Source organism: Ornithorhynchus anatinus, chromosome 8, assembly GCF_004115215.2.
Source record: "Ornithorhynchus anatinus isolate Pmale09 chromosome 8, mOrnAna1.pri.v4, whole genome shotgun sequence".
Lineage (NCBI taxonomy): Eukaryota > Metazoa > Chordata > Mammalia > Monotremata > Ornithorhynchidae > Ornithorhynchus > Ornithorhynchus anatinus.
This window is the reverse complement of record NC_041735.1, coordinates 41,819,576-41,838,526: the sequence shown is the minus strand read 5'-3', so window position 1 is coordinate 41,838,526 and position 18,951 is coordinate 41,819,576. Positions and strand designations below refer to the sequence as shown.

The 18,951-nt window shown below is 39.8% G+C and overlaps 1 protein-coding gene across 13 annotated transcripts in view; it reads left to right on the top strand.

The window, feature by feature from the left end:
- The window catches only part of TBC1D5 (TBC1 domain family member 5), a 442,854-nt gene that overhangs the window by 263,775 nt on the left and 160,128 nt on the right, over nucleotides 1-18,951 (top strand). For all 13 annotated transcript variants that reach the window (XM_029070199.2, XM_029070200.2, XM_029070204.2 and 10 more), the window contains 4 exons: nucleotides 3,194-3,282; nucleotides 4,719-4,769; nucleotides 4,867-4,936; nucleotides 11,438-11,610. In XM_029070199.2, the coding sequence (XP_028926032.1) occupies nucleotides 3,194-3,282; nucleotides 4,719-4,769; nucleotides 4,867-4,936; nucleotides 11,438-11,610 (383 nt within the window). The remainder of the gene's footprint in view (nucleotides 1-3,193; nucleotides 3,283-4,718; nucleotides 4,770-4,866; nucleotides 4,937-11,437; nucleotides 11,611-18,951) is intronic.

Genomic DNA, 18,951 nt, shown 5'->3' with positions numbered 1-18,951 from the left:
CTGGCTCTGCCACTTTTCTGCTTTGTGACTTTGGGCAAGTTGCTTAATTTCTCTGTGCCTCATTTATCTCATCTGTAAAATGGGGATTAAGACTGTGAGCCCCTTATGGGACCTGGATTGTGTCCCACCTGATCAGCTTGTGACGAGCTCGGAGTTTAGTAAAGTTCCTGGCACCTATTAAGTGCTTTACAAATACCATTACAAAAAAAACCCTCCAGTGGTTGCCTATCCATTTCCGCATCTAACCGAAACACCTAACCATCGGCTTTAAAGCAGTCAATCACATTGACCTCCTTCTGTCTTACCTTCCTGATTTCCTATTACAACCCAGCCCCCAAACTTCGCTCCTGCAGTGCCGCCCTATGATCTCGTCTGTCTTGCCAATGACCCCTCATTCACTTCCTGCAATTCCCTGCATCTTCATGTCTGACAAACGATCATTCTCCCCACCATCAAAGTCTTTTTGAAAGGACACTTTCCCCGATGGGCCTTCCCCAACTAAGTCTTCATTTCCTCTTCTCCCACTCCCTTCTAAGTCGATCTTCCACTTGGAGTTGCACTCTTTATTCACCCCTCCCTCTTCCCACAGCAATTATGTACATATCCGTAATTACTTATATCAGTGTCTGTCTCCCCATTCGTTCATTCAGTTGTATTTATTGAGTACTTACTGTGTCCAGAGTACTATACTAAGCGCTTGGGAGAGTACAATTTAAGAGTAAACAGTCACATTCCCTACCCACAAGGAGTTTACAGCCTAGAGGGGAAGATACAAACATCAATACAAATAAATAAAATTACAGATATGTGCATAAGTGCTGTGGGGCTGGGAGCCGGGAAGAGCAAAGGGAGCAAGTCAGGGCAACGCAGAAGAGAGTGGGAGAAGAGGACAAGTGGGGCTAGTCTGGGAAGGCCTCTTGGAGGAGGTGTGCCCTCAGTAAGGTGTTGAAGGGGTGGAGTGTAATCGTCTGTCGGATTTGAGGAGTGAGGGTGTTCCAAGCCAGAGGCAGGAGGTTGGCCAGAGAAGCAGCATGGCTCAGTGGAAAGAGCATGGGCTTTGGAGTCAGAGGTCATGGGTTCGAATTTCAGCTCTGCCACTTGTCAGCTGTGTGACTCTGGGCAAGTCACTTACCTTCTCGGTGCCTCAGTTCCCTCATCTGTAAAATGGGGATGAAGACTGTGAGCCCCACGTGGGACAACCTGATTCCCCTGTGTCTACCCTAGTGCTTAGAACAGTGCTCTGCACATAGTAAGCGCTTAACAAATACCAACATTATTATTATTATTATTAAGTCGGCATCATGGCAGGCAAGATCAAAGAAAGTAAGAAGGTTAGTAGCACCAGAGGAGTGAAGTGTGCGGCCTGGGTTGTAGAAGGAGAGAAAGCAGGTGAGGTAGGAGGGGGCCCACTAGACTGAAGTCTTGCTGTGGTAAGTGTCATGTCTGCCAATTCTGTTATATTATACTCTCCCTAGTACAGTGCCCTGCACAGAGCAAGCACTCAATAATTACGATTGATTACGGTTCTCCGTCACAATGCTGTGTGCAGAGGACTGTACTAGTGCTTGAGAGAATATGATATAGGCTAAGACACAATTTCTGCCATCAGTAAGCTTACACTACAATTGGAGATCTGGACAAATTAGTTATAGATTGGAGGAGAAAGAGATTGGAAAGATACATCTCTGGTATAGGGTGTAATTGATATCAGTGCTGTAGATAGCAGTGAGTTCAAATAAGTGCTGAGGTGGTGGTGCATGTAAATCCTTCGGGTAGTAGCTGGGATTATTTGATCTGGAGAGAAGAAAAAAAAAGTAGTTGGGGAGAGCTTTCTGCTGATTGTGGGATTTCAGGAGGGCCTTGAAGATGGAGGAGAACCATGGTTAGGCAGATTTGAAGGGAAGGGGAGTTTCTGGCAAGGGGGAGGTGATGAGTAAAGGTTGAAGGTAGGAGAGTTGAAACTGACTCATAATGAAAAGAAAGACTACAGCAATGTAAAACTGTTGTTGATGGAATTGAACCAAATGTCAATCAATAGTAGAAATGCCCAATATTTAGAAAACAATGATTTCAAGTTGTTTATTAACATGCTAATAAGTGCTCTATGGCATTCTTTTTAACTTCAAGTCCAGGAGTCTGTGGATGAGGGAGTTGAATATTTTTCAAGAATTTGGAGCATGCAAAAGGCTCATTTCACTCACAAAAAGCAACCGGCAGCTATTAAGCTATAATGGTGACCCTGTAAACTATAAATGTAGTCATCTTTTTGAAAGATTTATCATTAACATGAGGCAAATCACTTAACTTTTCTGTTCTTCAGTTTTTTCATCTTTAAAATGGGGATTCAGTACCTGCTTTCCCTCCTACTTAGGCTGCGAATTCTATGTGGGATGTGGACTGTGTCCAACCTATTTATCTTCTATCTAAACCAGTGCTTAGTATTAGTGTTTGGCATATAGTAGATACTTAACTATTTAAAAAAATACAACATGATTCAATCACTATCACTAATAATTGTTCACAATTACCATAATGTCAAATAAAAACTGGAAAAGCCATACTAGATTTCATTAAGAGAAATTATCATATATTACTGAAATACCTAAACATATTTGAATCTGTAATTCTAATTGTGGAATTCTGAATCTTTAAAATTCATAGGATATAGCCATGTGAACAAAATCATAAAAATTGTATTTTAAAGCTGTTTCTTTGTTATCCCTTCCAGAGATAGAGACATTTCATAATCCAACATCTAACAAGCTTATTTCTGCTTTGCTAAAAGCTATTGACATCCTAATTTTCAACCATTTATAAAAGGAAAACATTGGATGTAATTTTCTTCAGTGTACAGTTCTTCATTGCCCTTCTTACTGCAGATCTTTATACTGTAGCTCATGATTGTAATTTACATAAATGGAAATCATATGTATAAGCATAGTTCTTGGAGCAACTGACAGGTGCAAGGTTGTCTACCATGCCGATTTCTTGTCTGTTGTGTCAGAAAAAGGAGAGCTGCACACCATGTCTAAAAGAAGAAAAAGTGTTCTGGTAAATCAAAACCTACAATGGCTAGCCAGATATTATTTGAAAGGAATTAATTCTTAAATGGAATTTGACTCATTGCTATAGATTGAAAGAGCCATTTGGCAGTATGTGGATAAGCATCTTATTGTTGTTTCTTATGTTTTAGGGTATGCACGAGCTATTAGCCCCTATTGTCTTTATCTTGCATTGTGACCACCAAGCGTTTTTGCATGCTAGCGAAGCTGCACAACCAAGGCAAGTTTTCTTATTTGAATATATGTTATATGAAGAGCACACTGTTTTCAGCATTTTTTCATATAAAAATTGTGAGCCTTTTGCAGTCAACCTCCATCTTAGTAAAAAGAAGAGCTTTTTGAAATAAAACTTTCAAATGGATTAGGAGAGTAATGAAATGTTGGCCTTTTCGGTTTAGACTGGTTCTTGATAGAAAGACTGCACAGATTTTCCTGGTGCCAAAAACTCATAAACTATCACTAATCATACTTTTTTGCAGGGACTTGAAGCAAGGTGAAAAATCTTGGTCCTACTTTCAGCCAAAGAGGGAGATTAAAAAGATGATTGAACCAGCCAGGATAAATCTGTATTAACATGTCTGGTCATAGAATTGTGGTGACACTGAAAAATATTCTTAAGTTCATGTCATAAATCAGCTATTCCGCCAAGGAGGAATACTCTATATGGTGACCTGGTCTTTTGCTTGTTCCTTGTACTGAATCGTGGTCTCAGAACCTATAAGATCAGAGCTCCCTCCAAGCTTCATACCTTGCCTGCCTCGATTCTTAATGTTTGATGTCATATTTATTTTCCATTTTATTTATTAAATATAGCTTTCCATATTTCAAGGCCTGTTCTTGTTCTTCAGCTACATTAATATTCACCATTGAATATAGATTGTTCATTGGGATGGCATCAAATTTATTAGCTACGTTTTATAGTTTTACTGTATTTGCTTTTGAAATTCAACAATTCAAACTACGTTGTAATTAGATATTCTGTAGCTTCTTCTATAATACCATGCTTGTTAAAGGATGGAGTTAGTATTTTATTTAGATGTAATTTAACAGTTCTTCTTCTAAAAATTTATCTTAAAATATCTTAAGTTGGTATAGGATACACTTCCTGGAAAGTAAGTGCTGAAAAGAAGCATCAACAGAATTCATTTTTTCAGTATCTCCTAAGCCAAAAAAAAATGGGGCGGGGGGGAGCAAGACTGTAAAGGAGATTGATAAGAGGTGCTGTCACTGATAAATTGCTGTTAAAATACAATAAAAATAGAGGCCATTAAAACAAAATAAATTAATGTTTTGATAGTGCATATTTGACCGGTAACCATAATTTTTTTTTGTTTTGGACAAACAGTGATAGATTATGGAGTAATCAATTATTCTAGATCAAGCACATTCAAAGAATATATTGTGACATTCTGTAATTTGTTATTTGGTATAATTAGATGGTTACTTTATTGTAGTTCAGACAAGGCAGGTAATTTGTTTTTGATCTTTATAGAAAGGAAAGACTTCATTTGTTCACTGGAGTTGCTCTTTAATTAAAAAGGGGATAATTTTTCGCATTTTCACTTTTTATGAAAGTTGGGTTTGAAACCACAATAGTAAATGTAGAAGAGTGACTAAAAATTTAATTTTGATTATTTTTGTGTGTTACTTCCCTAGTGAGGAAATGAAAGGTCTTCTAAACCCAGAATACTTGGAGCATGATGCTTAGTAAGTGTACTAACTTCCCTTGTTTCATCCTATTTTTTGATGTTTTGTTTGCATTCCAGTATTGAACACTAGTATCCTTTCCCTTCTCGTGTTTTAGTGCAATGTTCTCTCACCTTATGGAAACTGCTGAACCTTGGTTTTCCACATTTGAACATGATGCTCAGAAGGTAAATCATTTTACTAAAGTGATTCTGCTGTAATTGTTACTGAAAGAATTGATCCAAATTAAATAGATATTACATAACATTTTCTTTCACAACGGATAGGTTTCTGAATTTTAGAAAGATACCTAGTAGTAATACATACGTCTACAATCAAATGCAGTTACTCCAATTACTGACCATGTGCCTTGAATTTGTAAGAATCAGAGTTGGCCTAATGAGAATCAAGCAGTAAGTCTATTCAAAATTAGGTAGAGGACTAAGGAGAAACTTAGTATCCTTTGGATCTTCCTTGTGGTTTGTATTTCATGTTTGTAGTGTATTGGTATCAACAGCTTAGGAGTTAAAGGAGTTATGTAGGAACAGGATTGGCCATGATTAATATGGGCTAGATATGAAAGATAAATGTATTCAATGTATTTCAGTATTGAAAACTGAAGTACCTTGAAACACACAAGACCAGAGCTAATCCAGATATTTGGATTTTTCTGTGTAAACTGGAATTATCAGAGACCAGGCATGATCAATTCAATCTATTATTCTGATAACACATCTGCTATCTCAAATTCCTCTTCTCCAATTCTTTCCTTGACCCCTTCCAATCTGGCTTCCATCCCCTTCAGTCCACAGAAACTGCCTGCTCAGAGGTCACTAATGATCTCTTTTTGGCCAAATCCAGTGGCATCTACTCCATGTCAATCTTCCTTGACCTGCCAGCTGCCTTTGAAACTATCGACCACCCCCTTCTCCTGGAGACATTGTCCAGCCTTGGCTTCACTGACACTGTCCTCTCCTGGTTATCCTCCTATCTCTCTGGCCACTTGTTCTCAATCTCTTGTGCAGGCTCCTTCTCTGCCTCCCACCCCTTAACTGTGGGTGTCCCTCAAGGTTCAGTTCTGGGTCCCCATCTGTTCTCCATCTGTACCCACACCTTGGAGAACTCATCCACTTCTGTGATTTCAGCTACCACCTCTTTGCAGATGATGCCCAAATCTACATCTTCAAGCCCTGATCTCTCTACTCTCTGCTCTAGAGAAGCAGCGTGGCTCAGTGGAAAGAGCCCGGGCTTTGGAGTCAGAGGTCATGAGTTCAAATCCCGGCTCTGCCACTTGCCAGCTGTGTGACTGTGGGCAAGTCGCTTCACTTCTCTGTTCCTCAGTTACCTCATCTGTAAAATGGGGATGAAGTCTGTGAGCCCCACGTGGGACAACCTCATTCCCCTGTGTCTACCCCAGCGCTTAGAACAGTGCTCTGCACATAGTAAGCGCTTAACAACTACCATCATCATTACTTCTCTGCAGTCCCACATTTCCCCTGCCTTTAAGACATCTCTACTTGGATGTCTTGCCATCACCTCAAGCTTAACATGACCAAAACAGAACTCCTTATGTTCCCACCCAATCCCTGTCTTTCCCCTGATTTATCTATCACTGTAGAGAGCACTACCATCCTTCCTGTCTCACAAGCCCTTAACCTTGGCATTGTCCTTGAGTCCTCTCTTTTATTCAACCCACATATTCAATCTATCACTAACTCCTGTCGGTTCAACCAGTGGACAGCAGTTATATTCTTACCCATATACTAAGACATGCTACTTATCTTTAATTGATTTAATGTCCATCTCCCCCACTAGATTGTACCAGATCTTGAGGGTCAGGATTTTATCAGCCAACTCTGTTGCACTCTCCCAAGCACATAGTACAGTGCTGTACACACAGTGGGCATTCAATAATACCTTTTGACCGAGTGATCGTCCAAGATCATATTGACAGTCATTTGCAGTTAGACATGAAAGTAACCACTTCCAGTAACCAGATGCTTAAATCCTAGAATGAACACATGGGCTAGAAATGAACCTTTGTATCTGCTAATTGCATCCCTTCCTTCACCTCCAATTAAATTCTCATCAAGAGGGTTAGAGAGATAAAGGAAACATGACAGTGTACATAGTACTGTTGCATGGAGAAGCAGCGTGGCGCAGTGGAAAGAGCATGGGCTTTGGAGTCAGGGCTCATGAGTTCGAATCCCAGCTCTGCCACTTGTCAGCTGTGTGACTGTGGGCAAGTCACTTAACTTCTCTGTGCCTCAGTTCCCTCATCTGTAAAATGGGGATTAAGACTGTGAGCCCCACGTGGGACAACCTGATTCCCCTATGTCTACCCCAGCGCTTAGAACAGTGCTCTGCACATAGTAAGCGCTTAACAAATACCAACATTATTATTATTAATAATGCAACAGTGAAAAGATTTTGTTGCCTCTTTTGATTTTTTTGTGTTATGTTTTAACTGTGAACATGTACCAACACTGATGATCAGTATCATCAATCCATCGTTATTATTGCGTATGTCGCTCTTGGTCAGAAATTTGCAAATTTTGATCAGCATAGCCCATATTTCAAGATTAGCATATCTGGTATATATTGCTGGTATACTATGGTTAATTTCTTTTATATTAGTATGATTGATTGCATTGCAGTGTATAACTGTCTCTTTACTCCATCTTTTGAAAAATGTCATGGCCAACTTATGCCATTCGTGCAGTTGGCCTAGGTGATGAAGTCTTCAATCAGCAATATGTCAAAACACTACATTATGTCAGGGTTGTTGGAGTTGAGACCTGCATTAAGCACAAGTGACGAATGAGTCTGTGTTTTGGCACGTAACTTTGTATTCTTGGCAAGTGATTAGGAATGGTCATAGACTGCAATGAATATCAAAACTATATTCGGAGTGAATTTTGACACATTGATATGCCTGCCTCCTGATCAGTGCTCAAAATAGTCATTTATAATTCATAATTGATTTACTCTACCCAAGGAACATAACAGTTTGACATGTGAGATTTGCTCTTAAACAGTAAATTGGTAATTCGTTTTTCAGTCGTACCTAAATGTTCAGATGTGGAAAGAAAAGTGAAAGTGTTCACTAATGCTCATGACTAGTTCTGAATTTTCTCATTTAAATAGATAAATATTTCTCAGTGTCATCCTCTACAAACGTACTGAGTGTGTTTCCTTTGGACATGACACTGAAGTTAGTATCACAGGGTATGCCTAATATGGAAGTATGGATGTTAACCTCACTACTTTGGGAATGACCACATAGGCCACAAAATTGTTAATGTTCATGGGTTCTATGTTAACATATGTTTTAGTCTCCTTGATTTTACTGACATAATTCTCCCCTGGTTCTTCTGTTATCTCTCTGAGCACTCTTTCTCATTCTGTCACTGATTTCTCTTCTCTCAGCCCTCCCAGCTTCAAGGCTCCTTTCTGGATATCTTTCTTTATTCATTTCCTCAAGGAACTCAGCTTTTGCCTCTAGATGGACCCCAAATTTTCAACTCAGCTACACTTACACATTTTGACTTGCTGCCTTTAGGACCTCTCTGGGTGGACATCCCACCAGTTACACCTGAACACCTATTCTTCCCCAATCCACCCAATGACTTTCCCATCATAGTTGACACCACCACCATCCTTTCTATCTCTGAAGCCTGGATCCTTCACACTTTACTCTTTCAGCTCTTACATTCGTTGATGTAAGAGTACGTCAATCTTACATTGATCTGCTCCTTCATCTTCATTCAAATGACCATCAGACTGTGACCCTGGTCCAGGCGGTTGTTTTATTCCAACCAGATTACTGCTTGTCTCCTTTCATAGTCTCCCTTAATGGTCTCTAAGTCTCTTCCCTCTCCAGCCTATACTTAATGATAATAATTATTATAATAATTGTGACATTTGTTCTCCCTCCTACGTAGACTGTGAGCCCCATGAGGGACCTGGCTATCTTGTATTTACCCCAGCGCTTGGAACATAGTAAGCGCTTAATGAATACCATAGTTATTATTGTTATAGGGTTCAGGAACTAATGGCTCTAGAGCTGTATCCGGCTTTCCTTGATGCCGGATGTGGCTCTGGACCATAAGTGCCTTCTGCATGGGCCACTGAACGCAACACCTTTTTTTTCCACCCCTATAGGTTCTGGGGCAAGAACTAGTTGGCCTGTTCTGCCCCTTTGACACAGAAAGGTCAAATTGTTGATTCCATTCTTTGTTCTTGGCCAGCAGGATACGGACCCCATCTGGTCCGAGACCGGTGGGGTTCCCGCCATCCTCACCGCATGCAGGCAAGCCAGAGCTGCTCTTAAACCCTTATCCCTGGCACCTGTGCAAGCAGGGGCACTACTAAGGTGGCCAACCAAGCCAGACAGGGAAGGGGAATGCTCACCCCATGGTTGCCAAGGCAAGAGCAGGCCCCCGCAAATGCTGCTTTCCTCTCCTTGCCTTTTGCTCCTTTTCTCTTTAATTGGTATTGCTGGTTTCTGTTGTATTTGTATATTTATAATGTATAGATCACTCTTTTTATAAGGTGTGCTTTGTTGCATGGGGAGGGGATTTGGGGGTTAGGGGCAAATGGTAACCTAAATGAAGAAGAACAGTGTAACCAAATGTTATGCCACTTCATCTTTGGTGGATTTTTTTTGACATTGAAATTACCTCCCCTTGCAGATGTGTTGCATTTATATCTGCAAATATATATTTCTTCTGCTAGTCTGCTGAAATGAAGTCAGTAGTCTACTTTGCTTCCTTCACCTGTAATACACACCTTTTAATGTGTGTATTCCCCTTTGGGACAGGTAGTGTGTCAACCTAGATCTTATTAAACCCTCTCAAGCTCTTAGTACAGTGCTGTGTACACACCAAGCACTCAAAAACTGTTGATCGTTTCATTGGCTAAGTGTTAGCAAGGGAATTTTACACACTCATTGCTCATTTTGTTTTGGCTCTTCTGTACAAAAATGTGTTCAACCTTTGCCCTAAAATAAAGTTCCTTTTAGGAGTTCCTAACTAGTGCTCTCCTACACATGGGAAATCCATGTAGAAGAAATCCAAAAGATATGGGAATATTTCCTACAACTTCTAAAGTGATTTCACAAGAAGATTAAGTAGTTTATATGTAAGCGATCATCAGCATTACCTCTAGTTACTTATATTTGAGAGATTTTTATCATAAGAATTCCTAGCAGAGGGAAAATACTTTTAATATAGTTGATGCTTGCAATCCTTACTAGCCACACAAATGCACCCATGAAGCCCCAGAATAATAGGCAACATATGCTATGGATTTAATGACAACTCATGAATTGAAATTGATCTTATGATTTCAATAAACTAAACGTTTTTAACAACTTCATTAAGAGTCAGTTCCTGCCAGAGATTTGTGAGAGAGATTATGCTTCTTTAAAAAGTGTAATTTATCCAAGACTTCTAGATGATGATTATCTTTTCTATTGGCTGAAACTTATAGAAAGCGGTCTAGAAACAATACATCTACTGTCCTCCTACCCCAGACTAATTATTACTCAACCGTTACATTAAATCACATGAACAGAATTTGTGATGCTTTAAATTGGACCTTTTTTCCCCTAAAGATGGTGTCTGTTGATTTTTGAGGAGATTGGCATCTTACATTTCCAAAAATACTATTTTAGAATAATTAGAATGCCACAGATTCTATTTCAATTTTACCCACATATGCCCAATTCTGTTAGCAATGTCTTGCCTTAATGCAAATGCAAGCTTTTTAGAAGTTACTATAAAGCCTTATATGTATGTCACTAAAGATAGTAGGAATAGGCAGATTTGGAAATTGTTGCTCAATAAGGATTTTCAAGAATATGAATTTTTAGAAATAACAACATGTATTACTTCAATAATGAGAATACACATTGGCCCATTAATCTCTTCAGAAATCCTTTCTCCTGCAGGAGGCTTTCCCTAATCGACTTTTTCTCCTTCCAAAGTCGCATCGTATCTGCATTTTTCCACCACCATTTATGCATTCACAGCCTCCGATCTATTTTCCCTTTTCTTTGATTTTCCAGAATTTGGGATGGGGATGGTTGTGAGTACACTAGTTGCAAATAGAGCCTAAAGTCTCTGGAGGGAGCCCTGAGAAGCAGTAAAACAAGATGGGGATATCCTAAGGTTATGACAGAGAGAAGAAGGATTAGCAAATGGATGTTCTCCCGGTACTCACTTTATAGACCATCTAATCAATAGGTGACCCAGTTAGCTTTTAACACTGTTTTCAGGGCTGTTTAACAGCTTCAGAAAATGTAGCAAACATTGTTTCAGTTGATAACGACTTAGTGCAATGAAAGAGGAATCGGTCATGTAATCAGTTATATTGGCTCTTTTGCATTAAACGTTTTATTTGCGTTCCATGACAGTCTGAATTCAGATCACTTTATGAAATAAAGTATTAGATTATTAGAGTTCTGTAGCCATCTTTGAATGGTACAAAAGTTTTATTGATTGTATTCTGGAGACACTCTTCTCTAATTGTCAACCTTTTTCTGGAAATTGGAATGTTTTTAGCTCTTCGACCACCAAGTATGTATTCCCTTTTAAAACTCAAAATGATACATTAAAAAATTATTTTTAGGATTTTATATGGCATTTTTGAAACCATCCATTTCTCATTTTTGTTTCGATCTCTAGGAAAAGGATGCAATGATGACGCCTGTACCATTTGCCAGACCTCAAGACTTGGGCCCATCTATTGCTATTGTTACTAAAGTGAACCAGATTCTGGATCATCTGCTGAAGAGACATGATATTGAGTTATACATGCACCTGAACAGACTAGAAATTGCTCCACAGATTTATGGACTGTAAGTATTTAAACATAAAATCTGTTTATTGTTAAGGAAATATGAATCTCACTTTAAATCACACACCAAAAAGGTAAAAACATGCATCGAGTTGTATGGTTATCATTTTTATTTTTTTCTTGCAACAGTAATGGACAATTTCTGCAGTGTGGGATGTGACTTCACAATACATGTGTAAATTTATTACACTTTGATAGCATTTGTTAATATTTCATTTTAGTACAGTGGCCCCAGCTTCCCAGCATTCTGAAAGTGTGAGAGATCTTCATAGTTGTGTGGTGGGGGGAGAAGGGGACTCAAAACAAGTCTTCCAGACCAGAGACCGCACAACAGTGATAAGGGAGCAGCTTTGAAGGGAGGTTTGGTCATGAATCCCCATCCCCAACCATCGCTAGGAGTGGCAGAACCCAACCTTTCTATGATTCCTTTTGGTTGTGGGAGGGGAATTCTCAGTTTCTCAGTTTCAACCAGTTTCTCAGTATAGTCCAGTAAGCTAACAACTGCAAGCTAAAGTTGTTTATTTATCAGCTTAGTCTGGAAAGAAGCTAAATCAAAAGTAGGCCTTGTATATTATAAACAAACTGATTTCCTGTATTTAACCATTTCTGTGATTTCACTTCTGTGTTTGGGGTGTAATGCCCCTTTATCGTATAATCTCCTTGAAGGTAGATAGTGGATTTCTTACTCAGTTATGCACTCCTTAAGTGTTTAGTACATTCATTCGTTCATATTTATTAAGCACTCACTGTGTGTGAAGCACTGTACTAAGCACTGTTTTGAGAAAGGACAGTATAATAAGTACAGTGCTCTGCAAACAGTAAACACTTAATAAATACGATTGAATGAATTACCCCTTAAATGAAGAATTAGTTCAGCAGAAGATTTAGAAAAAAATAGGCCTGAATTTTACCCTAGCAACTGTGTACCTTATACTTTTAGATCAATGACCATTTTTGGAGAGTCATTTAGGTCATTATTAATGACATGTCACCATATCTATATGAGAACTGGATTAATGTTTTTTCTCTTTATCCTTTAGTGGTCCAGGGAACATGTCTGCCAACTTTGTTGTATTGTACTCTCCCAAGTACTTAATACAGTGCTTTGCACATAGTAAGCACTCAGGAAATATCATTGATGATGATGATCGGGCCAAGATGATATGGTAGGGGGCTGTAACTAGTAATTGTAGTGGTGATTTCTTTAGAGGAAACTGACACCAGTACAGTTTTGATTTTTCTATTCAACTATCTGAGGATAGACAGGGTTTAGGAAGGTAAAGAATTGCATGGATTCATCTTATCATGGCCTTAAGGAGTCCATTGTTTCCTAAACAGACACTTGGTTTAGCAAGGAATCTGGGGCCAAGTAAATAATACCAGATTTATTTTTTTCATATAGGCCTTTGAGAAAAATTGATCAACCATTTTGTCTTCTCAAAAATACGGCATAATACGTTAGAACAAATTTAAAATTTTTCCATTTAATCCCTCAATCAATTATTGAGTGCTTACTCTATGCACAGCACTGAACTAAATGCTTGGGAGAGTAAAATACAGCAGAATTGGTTCCTTGCCCACATGGAGTTTACAGTCTAGCCAGGGAAACTGACATTAAAGGAAATTATGAACATTTTCCTAAGTAATAGTAATAATAATAGTAATAACCAGTAATAACTTTGGCATTTAAGTGCTTACTATATGCCAAGCACAGTTCTAAACACTGGGGTAGATGCAAGGTAATCAGGTTGAACACAGTCCCAGCCCCCCATGGGGTTTACAGTCTTAATCCCCCATTTTACAGTTTAGGTAACTGAAGCACAGAGAAGTTAAGTTACTTGCCTAAGGTCACACAAGACAAGTGGCAGAGTTAGGATTAGAATGAGGAAGATGAGACATTAATAGAGAGAGCCATGGGGTGAAGGGAGGGGTTTTTTTTAGGGTTAGGGGATATGTGAGCGCCCTTGCAAGCAGTGGGGAAGAAGCCATTGTAAAGCGAATGGTTCAGATGGCGGGGGGGAGGTAAGAGAGGGGCCAAATGATTTAATTAAATGTGAAGGGGTGGGGTCAGAGGCGCTGGTGGAAGGGATAGATTTTGCGAGGATGAGAGTGATCTCCTCTGAAATGCTGCTGGGAATATTGGGAGATTCAAAGAAGGTGCAGGAGGAGGGAGGGACTGGAAAGGAGCAGGGGAGATTTTAAACTACATCATACCTGATCCCTCTAGATGCTAAGCTCATGCAGAGAAGTAGCGTGGCTTAGTGGAAAGAGCATGGGCTTGGGAGTTTGAGGTCGTGGGTTCTAATCCCAACTCCACCACTTGTCAGCTGTGTGACTTTGGGCAAGTTGCTTAACTTCTCCCTGCCTCATTTACCTCATCTGGAAAATGGGGATTAAGACTGTGAGCCCCACATGGGACAACCTGATTATCAGTGCTTAGTACAGTCTTGGCACATAGTAAGTGCTTAACAAATACCATTATTGTTATTAAAGTGGTATGGTAAAGAAACTCTAGTATGGTGAAAGCTAACATTGCATGACTTCTTAGTTTCCATCAGAGTTTAATATGTGTTGAGGCTACTGCAGGGTATCACCGTCCGCCATTATCCTGGCACCTGCAGTCCTGGATTCAGAAGATGACATACAGGGAGAGTATTTTCCTAACTCTTTCTTCTACTACATCTGATTGTACTGACAGTCAGTCAGTCAGTGGTATTTATTGAGCATTATTGTGTGTACTCTCTTGGGAGAGTACAGTACAGAGTTGGTAGACATGTTCCAAACTGGAACTTACAGTCTAGAGGGTGAGACAGGCATTAAAATAAATAAATTACAGATATGTACATAAGGGCTATGGGGCTGAGGGTGAGTGAAATCAAGTGCTTTAAAGGATACAGATGCAAGTGCATAGGTGATGCAAAAGGGAGAGGGAGTAGGAGAAATGAAGGCTTAGGACGGGAAGGGGTGATGGGATTTTAATAAGGCTTTGAAGGTGGGGAGAGTAGTGGTCTGTCATGTGTAGGGGATAGAGTTGGAGAATGTGGGCAGTGGGTCGACAGCGAGACTGATGAGATTGAAGTGTAACGAGTAGTTGGTGTTAGAGAGGCAGAGTGTGTGGATCAGGTTGTAGAATAAAATCAGCAGAGTAAGGTAGGATTAGGGCAGTCAATTCAGTCAGTCGATTAAAGCAGCATGGCTTAGTGGAAAAAACATGGGCTTGGGAGTCAGAGTTCATGGGTTCTCATCCTGGCTCTGCCACCTGTCTGCTGTGTGACCTTTGCAAGTAACTTAACTTCTCAGTGCCTCGGTTCCCTCATATGTAAAATGGATATTAAGACTGACAGAGACATGGTCTGTGTCCAACCTAATTTCCTTGTATGTAGAACAGCGCTTAGAACAGTGCCTGGCACATAGTAAGTGCTTAACAAATGCCATCATTATTATTATTTATTTAGTATGACCATGTGCAGAGCACTTTATTAAGCGCTTGGAAGAATACAATATAACAGAAATGGTAGACCCACTCCCTGCCCACAATGAGATTATAGTCTACAGGGCGAATTGATCTGATCGAGTGCCTTAAAGCTGATGGTAAAGAGTCCTGACACCTTCCTTTACAAATAAGTCCAATTTAAACTAAAATTAGCAGGAAACTGTATAGGGAATAAGACATTGAAGGAATAAATAAAAAATATGCTTTCTTTTCAGCAAGAGCTCCCAGGCTTTAAAGTGAACCTCCTATAATAACTAAGGTTGACCTGCCTGTACAGCCGTAAGAGACAGGAGAAAAATGAATCCCAAAACAAAATTACAATGATTTACATTTAAGAGGGTTTGGATCAGTTGATGGAGGAATATCTGAATGAACTTTGTTTGGAAACCTGCTTTGCTTCTTCTCTGCAGTGACCTGGGCCCTTCAAAATTCTGTCCCAGAGAATCTCTGGACCAGAAATCAGCCCACGAACCTAGAGTAAACAGTCCAGAGGATGAACCCAACAAACAAATGCAAAGGGCCTGACAACAGAAAGACTCCTGTATATTTCCTTATTGCTGTAGGTATTAGGATCCTTCAGGATTAAAGGTGTTGAACTTTATAGCCAATGAGACAGGACAGTCTTTCTCACCCTTAAAAAGACTCCCTTTAGGAATGCCCAACAAAGCTTTTTTGCCTTCTCCAGTCTAAAATGTCCTTACCCAAGGAAATTACAGTGTGATTATATGTCATTATAAAGGTGGCTTCAAAACAAGACAGTCTATCCAAGAAGAGGTCTCTTTCCTTTCTTTAAGCGCATCTTGGGATTATTTAGTAAATCACCTTGTTTCTTAACCATTTCTTTTCATCTGTGTTTTTATGATTTGGGGAGAGGACCAATTATTTATCTTTAACATGTTTGTTGATCGTGGGGTTATTTTCTGGAAATCCAGAGTTCCACCTTATCACTTAAATATCTTGTAGAAATTAGTATCTGGCTAAATAATCACCATTGAGATTACCGTGGCAGAAGAAGTGCTAAATGATCACAAAAATATTTCCTTCATACAGAAAAGGATTTTAATATCTTGCTTTTTTAAAGTGACGTGGTAATTAGATAAGGGCAGTTTCTAACACAAAGGTCAACAATTGATGCTTCAGTGCATTTCCTTCTTAATAAAGAAGTCTGGGAGTAGTTTTACCCTCAGAATATTTGCTTGAATTACCATCAACATATAGTTTGAGTAAATAACACCAAGTGGACTAGTCTACATGTAAAGCATCATAAATTAGTATACACCAAATGAAAAAGGAGAGCATGCTTGCCCTGTGGTGTTCTATCTCAGAATAACTAGAGGCATGCTATATGAACGAGAAGCAGCCTGGCTCAGTAGAAGGAGCACGGGTTTAGGAGCCAGAGGTCATAGGTTCTAATCCCAGCCTCGCCACTTGTCAGCTTTGTGACTTTGGTACTTAACTTCTCTGGCCTCAGTTACCTCATCTGTAAAATGGGGATTAAGACTGTGAGCCCCTCGTGGGACAACCTGATTACCTTGTATCCCCCCACGGTGCTTACAACAGTGTTCATTCATTCAGTAGTATTTATTGAGCGCTTACTATGTGCAGAGCACTGTACTAAGCGCTTGGGATGAACAAATCGGCAACAGATAGAGACAGTCCCTTCCGTTTGACGGGCTTACAGTCTAATCGGGGGAGACGGACAGACAAGAACGATGGCACTAAACAGCGTCAAGGGGAAGAACATCTCGTAAAAACAATGGCAAATAAATAGAATCAAGGCGATGTACAATTCATTAACAAAATAAATAGGGTAACGAAAATATATACAGTTGAGCGGACGAGTACAGTGCTGTGGGGATGGGAAGGGAGAGGTGGAGGAGCAGAGGGAAAAGGGGAAAATGAGGCTTTAGCTGCGGAGAGGTAAAGGGGGGATGACAGAGGGAGTAGAGGGGGAAGAGGAGCTCAGTCTGGGAACGCCTCTAGGAGGAGGTGATTTTTAAGTAAGGTTTTGAAGAGGGAAAGAGAATCAGTTTGGCGGAGGTGAGGAGGGAGGGCGTTCCAGGACCGCGGGAGGACGTGACCCAGGGGTCGACGGCGGGATAGGCGAGACCGAGGGACGGCGAGGAGGTGGGCGGCAGAGGAGCGGAGCGTGCGGGGTGGGCGGTAGAAAGAGAGAAGGGAGGAGAGGTAGGAAGGGGCAAGGTGATGGAGAGCCTTGAAGCCTAGAGTGAGGAGTTTTTGTTTGGAGCGGAGGTCGATAGGCAACCACTGGAGTTGTTTAAGAAGGGGAGTGACATGCCCAGATCGTTTCTGCAGGAAGATGAGCCGGGCAGCGGAGTGAAGAATAGACCGGAGCGGGACGAGAGAGGAGGAAGGGAGGTCAGAGAGAAGGCTGACACAGTAGTCTAGCCGGGATATAACGAGAGCCCGTAATAGTAAGGTAGCCGTGCTTGGCACCTAGTAAGCACTTAACAAATATCATCATTATTATTATTATGAAATATGTTGCAAAAATCAAGGTTTCTGATATGTTTTATTTTAACCTAAGTATTTCCAGCAGAGCCAAGGAAGCAACTATTATTAAACAGAGCTGAAAATGTGCCAAAGTAGTAGATAAGCCAATGGCAGTAATGTTAATATTGCAATTTCTGTAGGAAGAGGAGTATATCTTCAATGCATGTTTATAGGAAGATAGGGAGTTTGCAAAACTCCAAATAGTCCCACATATCATACATAAATATCCAACTCTGTGGTTAAATTTTCTATCTTTAGCTAGTCTTTGGTATCTAAGTGAAGTTAAAAATAGTTTTCTCCTTGAAATCTACTTTCTGATATGATACCAATTAACCTTGTTAAGATGGGCAGAAGCTTAGCAACTGTCCTATTTTAAACTACTTCCCTTGCCTTCACCCCACAAGCTAATTTTTAAATAAAATTTCCTTCCATGGGGAAAAAAGTTGTCTTAATGCAGTTGCAGTTTCCTAAAACATTCATCTCAATAGCTTATTAAAAATCACATCTCCTCCAAGAGGCCTTCCCCGATTAAACCCTCTTTTCCCCTACTCCCTCTCCCTTCTGCTTCACTTATGCACTTTGATTTGTATTCTCTAAGCACTTGATATTTACCCCACTCTCAACACTAGAGCACTTATTTACCATATTCATAATTTATTTTAATCCATGTCATCCCCTAGAGGTTGTAAGGTCCAGGTGGGCAGGGGATTATGTCTACGAACTCTGTCATATCCTACTTCCCAAGAACTTAATTCAGTGCTCCACTCATAGTAAGCACTCAATAAATACCATTTTTGGAACGTCAGTGTCCAATGCCTTGGGCAGAACCATTTTTTCCAACACTACTTTCCAGTAGATACAAATAGCCGGTAGAACTCTCCCAAATACCCTAATGGTTTTCTAGTTAAAACATTCATTATGGCACTACTTAGCCTGCACATTTATAGGCAAGTCTGCTTGCTACAACTCTTTAATATACTCTTCCAATTGAAAACCTTTGGTAGTGTTTCCTCAGAAAAATAATCATCATCATCATTATCATTATTATTACCACTACTACATAGTATACCAAAACATCAAGGCGTGAGCTCATGTTTTCCCAAGCGAGGTATATATCTCATTTTAGGGTCAGGCCTAAGATCATATGCTTTTCCAAAATAATTGAAGGATGGAAGTATTTTTTCAAATGTCTTCCTTTAATTACATTTTTAATTATTACATTTCTTTGAGGCCCTCCACCGTTACCATTTCCCATCTACTACTAATCCTATTTGTGTCCCTAATTGTGGTAGTAATAGTATTACTGAAGTACCATCTGAGTGAAATGACTTATTA